The sequence below is a fragment of the Oryctolagus cuniculus genome, chromosome 2 (genome assembly GCF_051225735.1).
Source record: "Oryctolagus cuniculus isolate XC-2025 breed Fujian yellow rabbit chromosome 2, ASM5122573v1, whole genome shotgun sequence".
Lineage (NCBI taxonomy): Eukaryota > Metazoa > Chordata > Mammalia > Lagomorpha > Leporidae > Oryctolagus > Oryctolagus cuniculus.
In genome coordinates this window covers 143,331,035-143,343,099 of record NC_142868.1, presented here as the reverse complement: position 1 = coordinate 143,343,099, position 12,065 = coordinate 143,331,035, and the positions used below count along the sequence as shown (strand labels likewise).

General features: G+C 50.8%; 1 protein-coding gene across 3 annotated transcripts in view; it reads right to left on the bottom strand.

Moving 5' to 3' along the window:
* Positions 1-6,164: 6,164 nt before the first annotated feature.
* SERTAD2 (SERTA domain containing 2) overlaps positions 6,165-12,065 on the bottom strand; it is a 121,566-nt gene continuing 115,665 nt past the window's right edge. For all 3 annotated transcript variants that reach the window (XM_008254336.5, XM_008254335.5, XM_089327609.1), the window contains exon 2: positions 6,165-11,386. In XM_008254336.5, the coding sequence (XP_008252558.3) occupies positions 10,459-11,382 (924 nt within the window). In that variant the 5' untranslated portion in view covers positions 11,383-11,386 and the 3' untranslated portion in view covers positions 6,165-10,458. The remainder of the gene's footprint in view (positions 11,387-12,065) is intronic.

Sequence of the window (12,065 nt, the reverse complement as noted above, 5' to 3'; positions counted from 1 at the left end):
GCTCAGGCCAGCCTGGAAAACAGAGAGAAAATCTCTACCCCAATGACCCGGCAGCTGGCTGCAGCCCTCACTCAGGAGGCCCTGACCACAGCCCTGCAGCAGCAGCGAGCCCTCCCCCCACCCCTGCCGCTCGAAGTCCTGGGTTCTGCAATGGTGACTCAGAGGTCCCCAGACCGCTGTGGACCTGTGCTTTGGAGTTGCCCAGCCCCACCAGAACACACACACACACACACACACACACACACACACACACACGAAGCTCTCAGCAGGTAGCGGGGCCTGGGTGAGTCAGCCTCCCGTCAGGTGGCAGCGCTCTGACAGCAAAGCTTGTGTTCGCAGCAGAGTGGCAGAGGCAGGGAGAGGGGATGGGAGGGACAGCAGCGGCAGGAATCTAGCTAGCTGGGTTACCAGAGTAAGTGCCCCAGTTTTCTCTAAGGTTGAACGTCTGGGACGGCTCTGTGGGATGGCAGCGGCAGCCCCGACATGGGCCCCTTCTGCCTCCCTCAACTGCAGTGAGAGTGTGGGGGGTGCTAGGGGAAGGGCCGTCCCAGGGACAGAAAGGACAGAAGCCAAGTCCGAATGGCTTCAGTTCCCGCTGAGTCCCCACGAGAATACCTAACTTTTGGCTACATTCGTAGTTGTGGGTCCTAATTTGTTCATAGCTGAGGAGCACGCCCCAGAGGATAACAAGGGAGGGGGCCAGAGTCGGGGGCTGTAGACCCCCTCCCACTTAGGAGCCTGTGCCCCTCGCTGGACCCCAGGCCTGCTCAGCCTCCCTGCACTGCCGCTCCTTCCAGAATCGTCCTGAGTATCAACGAAGCGAGCGTATGGGAAATTCTTCATACGCCATTAAACTATACAGAGACGTCAAGGGCTCTCGTCCTTGTCACTGGCACCTCTCCAGCGGGAACGCGACAACGTGTCTGGGATGAACTTGGAAGGACACCGTTTCAAAGCCTTGGCCACCTGGCACTGTTTTCAGCCACTCAGCTGGGAGACAAGTGACCATAAATCCTGCAGCCGGACTGTCTATGCGAATACACAAACTTCCACCACAATCACATCCTAGAAGACACTGAAAGGGAGTCTGTCAGGCCCCAGGGAGAGGGCCGTAGGCTGGTCTCAGTGGCGCGTTGATCTTTGACTTGTCCCAAGCATGCAGGCCAGCCCTCCAGGGAAGCTGCAGTGAGGAGACACTTCCCCAGCTCCCCTCCCCCTCCCCGCCCCAGCCTTTCTCCCGGGCCTGTGCTCCCGCAGCCATTTTTTGTCACTGCTGAACAATAGGCCTGCTGGCAGCTGGCAGCTTGGCTGCCCTGCCCAGGGAGGGAGGCAGCCTGGCGGGCTGTGGGGCTGGGGCAGCCAGCCTGCTGTGGAGGGGTTCCCAGCCCCAGGGACAATGCCAGCATGCGTGCCTCCTGACGATGCGCACGGCCATGCCATCCTAGAAGCCTGGCACCTGGGGGCAGTGGCTGTCCTTGAGGCAGAGCACCCCCGTGGTTCTGTTGTTGCCAAGGAGAGCAGTGGCCTGGGGCAGGCAGCAGGCATGCGTTTGCTGCCTCCTTCTTCTGCCGTAGAGAACCTGAGAGGGGACAGGCTGGCCCAAGCCACATGGAGCCACGATGAGAGAATGTGGGGGCCAGCTAGCCATGGGGAGCTAGGCCAGTTCCGGGCTCAGTGCCAGCCCCCAGGGGCCATTTTCCTCCTGCAGCATCTCAGGGCAAGGCTGTGGGGGGGTGGGGGTGGGGGAGAACCAGGAGGAGACACCACCACATGAAGGAGGGAGGCGGAGCTGCTGTCCAAGGCCAGGCAAGTGATAGAGGTGAAACTTAGAGCAAACAGGGCTCCAGACTCCTGGCTTTGCTTGGCCTCCAAGCTGAAGGCAGGGAACGTGCAGCGGGACGGGGGGCCTCCACGCCAGCTCAGCTCTGCCACTTGCCAGCAGTGTGAGCCCTGGGCAGCTGCTTTCACTCTCCGAGCCTCTATGAGGCAGGACTGGTGCAGGCAGACGCACCTGGAGAGAGGAGGCCCCCTGACCACCACACCAGCACTCAGCAGTGTGGGGCATGCCAGAGTGCTCGTGGGCGGTAACCCTGGGGACCACTACTCACCATTCAAAGGCTCCTCTCCCAGAAGAACAAAAGGACATTAGAAGCAAGGAAGGAAGAGGCCGCAGGGAAGTAAGGAGCCCAGATCGCTGCACCAGCATGTAGCGTGCTCTCTGTAAATAACTGACCCGACTCACGTGCATGGAGTTAGGAAATCATGGGGCCCTACCCCACACACGCCTTCAGATGCCATTACCATTGCCCTGAGCAGGGGAGCCTAGTTTTACCTGTGTCCACTGTTAGGTTAGCAATAGCTAACACTTGTGGATTTGTCTTTTTTTCTTTTTTTCCATCTACTTGAAAGGTAGAGAAAGAGAGATATCTTCCATCTGCTGCTTTATTCCCCAAGTACTCACAATAGCCAGGGTTGGCCAGGCTGAAGTCAGGAGCCAGGAACTCCATCCGGGTCTCCCATGTGGATGGCAGGGACCTAAGCACTTGAGTCATCAACTGCTGCCTCCCAGGATGCACTGGCAGGCGCTGGATTGGAAGTGGTATAGCTGTGACCACACTCAAGCACGCTACAGGCCACGAGTGTCCCAAGTGGTATCTTGACCCACTGCTGAGCCACAACACCTGCCTCTTTTTGAGGTTTTTAAAAAATGTCCTCGGGGCTGGTGCGGTGGCCCACTAGGTTAATTCTCCACCTGCAGCGCTGGCATCCCATAGGGGTGCCGGGTTCTGTCCCAGTTGCTCCTCTTCTAGTCCAGCTCTCTGCTGTGGCCCGGGAAGGCAGTGGAGGATGGCCCAAGCGCTTGGGCCCTGCACCCGCGTGGGAGACCTGGAGGAAGTTCCTGGCTCCTGGCTTTGGATTGGTGCAACTCCAGCCATGGCAGCCATTTGGGGAGTGAACCAACGGAAGGAAGATCTTTCTCTCTGTCTCTCTTTCTCACTGTCTGTAACTCTACCTGTCAAATAAATAAAAAATCTTAAAAAAAAGTCCTCAAACCATTTGTTCACATCTGTTGCCTCATTTAATCCCCACCGATTCAAGAGATAGCTCAATTTCACCTGTTTAATGGATAAGAAAGCTGAGGTACAGAGAAGTTGAGGGAGCTGCCCAAAGTTATAGGCTATAAAGATTTGCTTATTTGAAAGGCAGAATGACAGAGAGCTTCCATCTGCTGATTTACTACCCAAAAGGCCACGACAGCTAGGGCTGGGCCAGGCAGAAGTCAAGAGCCAGGAGCCAGGAGCCAAGAACTCCCATTGCTAGAGGATACTGGCATTGCAAGCAGTGGCTTAGCCTGCTGTGCCACAACGCCAGCCCCAGCTGCAGGCTATAAATGGTGCAGTCAGGGTTCGAACTCAGCCTATCTGCTCCAAATGCCAATGCCATAAATTGTATCTTGCCTTAGTTAATAATCATCTCCCCTCTTGGGTCTCATTTTCACATCTGTAAAATAGGTCCCTTTGACCAGGGGATCCATCTTTAAGGCCCCTTCCAGGACTTACTTAAGCTCTTGGGAAATCTCTGCCCTTGTGTGGTTTTCCTGACTGCTCTGTCTGGCCCTTGCACCCCAATTCCAGTCCTCAGGACTCCCTAGGCACCTGTACTGTAGTCACCCTTTGGGGAAAGGGGTAGGAAAGAGTATGTCCTGGGTGTGGCCCCTCAGTATACTCAGACACTGTTCTAAGTACTGTGTGGGGTGCAAAGATCCAGATTTGGCAAAAACTTCTCTGCTGTTTAAGATTTATGTATTTGAAAGGCAGAGAGAGAGAGAGAGAGAGAGAGGAAATATCTTCCATCTGTTGGTTCACTCTCCAAATAGTTGCAATGGTGAGGTCTCACCAGACAGACACCAGGAGCCAGGAGCTCCATCTGGGTCTCCCACATAGGTGGCAGGGCCCCAAACACTTGGGCTATCTTTCACTGCTTTCCCAGGCGCATTAGCAGGGAGCTGGATTGGACTTGAACTGGCTCTCTGATATGGAACTCCAGTGTTGCCAGGTTGCTCAGCTCACTGCACCACAATGCCAGCCCTCGACAACTTCCTCTGCAAAGGGACAGATGGCCATATTTTGGCCTTTGAGGGCCACGTGGTTTCAGATGCAACTCCTCCGCTCTGCCATCAGAACACATAAGCCACAGGCAAGACAGGTAGACCGTATGAGCACATTCCATTAACATCTCACTTACAAAGCAGGCAGTGGGCAAGGTCGCTGCTCTGAGAAAGTGCGGACTAGCAGAGGAAACAGTGTGCTGCTAACCTGAAGACACGGTGAGCCTCGCTTTGCCACGTGCAGAGGCATGAGCCCTGCAGGAGTTCACAAAAGGCAGACGTTGGCTTTGATTGGGGTGATGCACCGGTATCGGGCTTGGCCTTTCAATGGTAGATAGTCTCTGTGAGCAGTGGGGGAAGCCTGAGCCGGGGTGCACAGAGACAGGGTGCTGGTGCAGGGTGCCTGGAATGGGCAGGTCCAGAAGATGTTGAGTGCTGTGCTTCTCTCATCCCATGGAGAAGGGTGACCTTCTTTTAATTCAGCAAGTATTTTGGATGCCTACTATGTGCTGGGTACAGTTCCAGGCAGGAGACGGTGGGACATTGACAGCCGGCATTTCTTTTGTACAGTCAACATGTTGAAAGAGCTTCAGGAGCTATGACTTTACCTTGCTCTCGTAAGCACAGCTCAAATCATTTGCTGAGGTCACCTTGAATGGGGAGCAGAGGCTCCTGGTTCCAGATACAAACCTGTCTCCTGAGGCATGGACATGCTTTCTCGTTGTCTGATGAGCGAGTCCCTCCCCGGATGTCTGGACCGGCATCTTCCTGCTGTCTCCTGCATGTCTGTTCTGGCTGCCTGAATACGGGACCCCAAGCAGAGGGAGACTCAACAACAGATACTGACTTTCCTGGATCCGGGATGGAGGTGTTGGTGGGGTTGGGTCCTTCGGGGCTTAAGTTGGAATCCACTCTGCCGCTCACCTGGCTTCTGCTGTTTGCCAGCTCTCTGGCATTCCTTAACTCAGATAGAAGCATCACCATCCTCTCCGCCTTCATCTGTGCATGGTGTTCCTTGTGTGACTGCTCGCATCAGAACTTTTCCTAAGGACACTGTCGTACCCCATTAGGGCCCACACCAAAAGCCTCCCTGTAATTTGACCTTCTCCTGTTCTATAGAGGTCTCCAAATCAAGGTTGCATTCCAAAGCACTGGAACCTCCCTTTTTGGGGGAACACAATTCAATCAGTAATACCTCCTCTGACGGCTCCCACCCCCTCCCATATTCCATGGCTGACTGAAAGGGACCCTTATTTCCCAGGTCTGTCATCCAGCCCCATCCCCTCACCAGCTAGTAGGGTGGCCCACAACTTGGGCAGGCAAGGCGTGAATCCCACGGCTCCATTAGATGGCCCTGCTGTCAAGGCTGGCTGTACCGGATCTCTCCTGCTCACCTCTGAAGGTGGCAGAGGGAGGGGCCAGACTGTATCATGGGTATGTGTATGTGTGCAGGGAACATGTGCGTCAATCACATGATCCACTGGAGTTTCTGAACGTGAACTCTAGCACCAGGGAAGTTAGAGGAATAATTGTGGCGGGAAGACTTAGCTGGGAAGTGGAGGCAAGGAGAGCAGAAGGCCTGGGAGATGGAAAGGAGGCGGCAGGGTGGCCGACGGAGCTGGCCCTGGAAGGCAGGCACTGTGCGGACAGCTGAGTCGGGCCTGGGCGTGGGAGAAGGGCCAGGCCCTGTGGGGAAAGGCTTAGACATTCCAAGTGTGAGACAGCAAATCTAGGTAGATGCGGAGCTCCACAGCTCAGGAGGCAGGGACTGGAAAGAGACTTTTCAGGGTCCTCAGGGGATTTGATCGCCTCAAGAAAGCAGGCAGTGGAATGACTGGAGGCTCAGTGAAGGGCTGGCCATGGGTCAAACCCTGGAAAAGCAATGGTTAGGGGGAGCTGCGGTACGGGAGAGAAAAGGCGTGTCTACAAGGAGTGGGGAGAGCCAGGAGTGGAAGGTCCAGGAACACCAGCAGTACCAACCGCCACAGGGGCCCCAAGGGGCTGCCCAGCAGGAGCAAAAATAACACGTGAGGCAGAAAGAAAGCTGTGAGCACGCTTCTCTTTTAACTGTTTATTGTATAATATAAAACTACAAAAGTAAGACTGCTCATTTCCATGTACATTTAATCTGTCCAATTGTTCAGATTACAGCCCAAACCTACACGTGAAGACAGCCACCTGGGTTCCGATGTAACATCTGTAATATTGCATAGAAAAGGCACAGCTCTCAGGTCTGTGGGGGAAAGGTTATACCTCCTTTCTGACAAAACGCCCTCCTCAAAAACCATGCACCACACGTGTCACTATGTACACCTTCTTTTTCAGAATCACGGTCATTTGCACGTATGGACTGCACTTCTCTTCCTAACTTGTAATCCCCTAAAGAAGTCCAAAATGATAGTGGCTTCGTCTGCGACAGCATTTGATCCTGGCTAAATTTGAGAACCACAGAGACTCAATTCTTAGGAGCATCAAAGACAACTGTACATAAGCAGGACACATACACCTGGCCGCTGTCAGGTGCAGGACAGTTACAGGCCGTTAACCATTTATAGCCAGAACAGGTTTAAATATGCCATTTTCAGAAAATGTATAAAGGTCCAATTTGTAACAGCAAGGTTTTGAGTTAAGACAATTCATAGAGAGTAGAATAACAATCGCTGCACAAAGTAGTCTCTCTCTCTCTTTTTTTTAAACAACTGTCATTCAAGAAGGCTGCCTTGCGGTATTCATAATTCATTGTTTACCGCAAAGGTGGTTAATAAATTTAAGCTTTAAAAACGATCTGTAAGTTGATACTTTGGCTCTTTGGAGCTTATGTAGTTAAGAAATTCTCCTTGATTGACCTCAGGGCAGCTGGGGCACTCCGAGGGGCTATGGCGATTGAAAGCTCAATTGGTAAAGACACTCAAGAGGTGTGCAGGCGGCTCTGGCCCATTTCTCACCCTTTGGTATGAACGAGGGTGCCCGAACAGTCGCCTCTTCTGTCATCAAGAGAAAGTGCTGCTAAAAAAAAAAAAAAAAAAAAAAAAAAAAAAAAAACCCTTAAAAAATATCAACCCTTTGATGCTTCATTTTCTTAAAAATTTGGAGGTATTAGAACATTCCTCATCCCTACCTTTTGCATATTTCAAATAGACCCATATTAGAGAAGAGAGTAAAAAGGAACATGGACTGTGCATACGATGAGAAGACCCAGGGGGCCCGGCTGGGACCCCCTTGTGATACAGATTTACATTCCTACAAGAGAATACATTCCTACCATACATTCTGCACATGTTACGATCCAGATGTTGTTAGCGCTCCACAGTAAAATAAATATATTTACACAGAACAAAGGAATAAATAACTTATGGGGAAAAAATCACTTCAAATTCAAAGCTCTTGGGATTCTGCTCTCATCTTGTCACTTCATTGCACATTACTGTCAATGATCGTCCTCTCCCAGCCCCAGCCCTGGCCCCAGCCGGCATGTCTTTCTCAGAAAGCACCTCGAGCTGCCTGCCTGGCCCTGGATGCCACACGATGTCTTTTATGAAGGGAAAGGCACTGCTGCCAGGCGGCATCTGGAAGCACATCCCACACTCCGACTGGGACCTGGCAACTCCACTCCGGCTCCTACTCTTCCCTGTTGGGACATCCATCACACTTTGTAAAAGATACGACACAAAGACAATTTGAACCCCTGATGCTTTTGCTCTTACTGAAAACAGGCCAGTAATTTCCCACGTCTGTCTTGTGGACTTTTGAGTACCAAGGATTTACCACAAGGGTGTCGAGTTAAAAAGCATCTATCTGCCTGCCTCTGTTGGGGGTGGGTGGGTGGGATATGTTTGTTTTCATTTTGAAGCTCACAAATACATGGGAGTCAGAGAACCAGGTTTAGGCAACATCTCTCTCTCTCTCTCTGCTTATTTGAATTGTTGCCCAACATATGGGATTTGTTTAAACACATGACTTGCTAATCCAACGAAAATACAGTTGTTCTAAGTTACTGTAAATCAGTTTTTAACAATGGCAAGTCAACTGCTTTACCCTGTTATTGTCGAGAATAATCAATACCATTGCATACGCATGGAGATGTGTGCGATATGTGGCCAGTTCGCAGGCTCCTCCAGTTATAGAAAGCTTGGCATGTGGGCAGACTTGTTCTCCACAGAACAAGTGGACAGGCATGGTGACACTGGAAGCATCCCCAACAACCCTCACCTTAATTATGGTCCCTGGTCCCATCAAAGGAAATGACACCTTGCAGCAGTTAGGAGGTGTCTGTGTGGAGGTTGCTTATAGGAGAACAAGTGCAATTTGATCAGTTTCTCACTGCTCTGCTGAGTTGATAATTAGCCTTTAAAACACATTCAAGTGCGGAAAAAAGTAAATTAGAATGCAGGAAAATTTAATCCTATCATACAGGAATCTTCTGCTTAGATGAGCAGTTCCTTCATCACAAATTTGCTTTGCCATGTGCATTATAAAAATAAAACTGTTTATGGCTTGTTTAAAGTGCCATTTTATAAAGTTGTCTTTTTTTCATCCATGGCAAGAAGCGAGCAGAATAGGTGACTGAATATTGACAAATGACCAACGACAATGACAACAACAATAACAACAACGAAAAAACAAAATCCCATAATTTAAATTTTTAAATAAATATAAAAGTTATTCCTAAAGAAGCCATCTGCGTAACAATATAGGTTGTAACCTGCACTCAACAGCTAAAGTACCATCAGAATAAACAACTGAAACGTAAAGGCCATAAACAATTTCGGCAACAAGCATGATACACTGAAAACAGTTTAAAATTAAATGCACACCACTAGGGATCAAAAGCTACTTCTTAAGGGTGTCCTGGGGCAGGGGGCACAGGGGAGACATGCATAGAAAGTCCTGTCTGTGTATTTGGGTCAAACAGCCTTGTAAAGTGTAGTGAAGTTAGCAGCTGAGTTAAGACAGCAACCTGATGGGAAATCGTGGTGTCGGGTGACCAACTCCAAGTTCAGAGTCACGGTTGTTCTAGGAGTGTGTCCGGGCCGGCCACCAGAGGCGAGTGGCGCTCAGTCTGGTAATCATCGAGGTGTAGTTTTCAGCTCTTAGCAACAGAGGGAACAAAAGCTCCGGGGAGGGGAAGCTGGAAGAGACAATCTAGCAACATTATGGATGCCTTCCTGGGAGATGTCCTTCTTTTAAGAGGCCCAAGCACTGCAGCAGGGCTTAGTTCTGCCGAAGAGGTTGGTTGTTTTTTGGAAAATTTTGTTCAGATGTAGAATTTCAGGGCATCATAAAAATTACACCAAAAAGGAAAGATTCGGGTTTTCATTAAAAAAATAAATAAAAACAAAAGCGCAAACTTGGCATAAATACACTCTTAAGTAAGAGGGTAGCCCTCCCCTCAGGAGAGGAAGCTGGAGAACCATCACTTCAACCCCGACCTCCATGGCCCTCTCCCGCCAACTGCTTAATGCAAGTTTGATGAGCAGACGTGGCTCTGGCTTTGGAAGTCACAGTACTGGCGGGTGTCTGTGCCAGGGAGTCAGTGCTTGTGAAATTTGGGTGTGATATCACCTGGCCCATCCTTACAGCAGGGAGGGAGGGTGTGTGTGTGTGTGTGTGTGTGTCTGCATTGGGGGACATCAGTTGCAGATTGATTTGATCCACTGTTCTCTTGCACCATACACATATAAAACATTACAGCTCTATAAAAGTACAAGTGCCACTTGTACATCTGAAGTTTGCAGGAACTATGTGAGCAAATCCTATCAAAATAGCTATCTCATATGTATAAACAGCATTTGTTTTTAGAAAAACAATATCATAAACTGCAGAATCTGTACAAAAATATAAAATAAATTTGGGTAGCAGTTTTCTAAACAGCCATGTAAATGCAACACTTAACGAGGAGTAGTTAATGCCTCTAAAAAGGCTGAATTGCCAAGTCAACCTATACAGGGCAAAAATGCCAGAAAAGGGACTGAGATCATCTAAATAATATATATATATTTTTTTCATTTTTACGTCTTGCAATAAAACTTATAGAAAAAATAGACAAATATGCACATGCAATTTACAGCTTTTCCGACTTAATCCTTGTGCTTCACTTGAACTGGGTATTTCTGCCATTCGACCTAGCAACTCTGTCCCCTCTCCTACACCACGCAGCGAGTCTGAGGAACCACTCCAGACGGCGGATTAAAAGTGGTCATACTTGGATGAAGGCACTCCAACTCTGCTCAAAGCAAAAACTAGTGTGATCCTTTTGTAAAACGTTCTTTTCTTCTGAAAAAGGCAAGCAAGGGTGCATGCACAGTGTGGAGAATTGTCAGGGCTGCGGGCACGCTTGCCGAAGCCTGGTCTTAGGACCCTACCAGCACCTCCATGATGTGGTCCAGCTCTGTGAGGTCCATTTTGAAAGGCTGACTCGGGGTGACCGGCTGGCTGCTGTAAGGGGCCAAGGTCTTGAGGAGGTCGTCGGCCGACACGGGGGCCATCTTTGAGGCCGTCCCCGCAGCGGAGGTGCAGGGGTCAAAATCATACATGGACGTGTCGATGTCGGCGAACAGGATGTCGTCCAGGGTCAAGTCTGTCAGGAAACCAGTGGACGTCGTTATTTCAAAGTTCCCAGGCAGAGAGTCCATGAGTTTCGAGTCGTCCGCGCGGCACTCCGGGGGCCCCTCGGCCTTCGGGCCCCCGGACTCGCTGGAGGTCCCTTTCGAGGCGTCCGTGGCGGCCGCGGCGGCCTCTGTGGAGGTAGATGTGGGACACAGCTCCTCGATCTCGTCCAGGGCGGAGGAGAAGCTGTCCTTCTCCGGCGGGAGGAGGGCTGGAGGGGAGAGTCTGGCGGGAGCCGCGGGCGGCACGGCCGCCGGGGAAGTGCAAAAAGTGTCGTCGTCGTCCTCGAGCAGCGACGCGGGGGTGAGGCAGGCCTCCAGGGGCGTAGTGCTTCCGGGGTCGCAGGGGTGCGCGGGCGCCGTGTCCCGGAAGCTGTCGCCCGGCGCGGCGGCGGGCTGTGCGGAGGGCGCGAAGGCGGGCCGCAGGCTCCCTTCCTGCTTCAGCTCGTCCTGGATGCGCCGCAGCATGTTGTTGATGAGCACGGTCTTCTGCAGGCTGGGTTCGGTCAGCGGCCGGTGGCTGTAGAGCTTCATAAGGGAAATGTTGAAGATAGTCTGGCGCTGTAAGGTGTAAGACACCTTGGACGGACCGTCGGAGGGAGACCCGATTTTGCCTTCCAGCCCATCTTCATGCTCGTCAAACTTGCGTTTTCCTCCTTTACCCAACATATATCTGCAAGAGAGAACGGAAGCACACGCCGTGAATCACACAAAGGCCGACCTCTACCAAGAAAAGGACGCGAGGAGTGCAAATAAAAAGAAGACTCGGATTTCGGTCAGGACTCGGACTTCAGTTATTGGGAAGAACCCGTGGATTAATTCAGGGAAGGCTCTTCAGAACCGGAGACAATGGGGAAATCTACCTTTGTATGCAGTGGAACAGTTTTTATCACTAGGTAGTCTGCAGAATGTGTTTCTTGAGAAATGTGTACCACACAGACAAGTTAAGAGTTGCCATGGAAACGGTGATTTTGACTTTCTCAGTTCATGTGCCTGCGTTTGCATGCCTAACATTATCATGCAAGTTCAATTTCCCTCCCCCAAGTAGATTTATTTTTAAAGTCTAAGAAAACACTTACAATGCTATGACCTAAACAGATATAGGTGTCATAAATTACAGCTAGAACACATCTTGGATGATTAAAAGAGCCAAGTTTGAGACGAAGGAACATGTACAATTTTGGGAGAACTGTGTGTACTTTCAAAATGCTTTTTCCTTCCTCATTATGCACAGAGCTTTTCTGCCTGTGTGGTGACATGTGGTGAAGCACCTGGCCTGTGTTAAATGACCACAGCGGCTGGGCTGCCACCACTTTTCCTTCTGGAACCAAGGGGAGGAATGCATGCTCCAC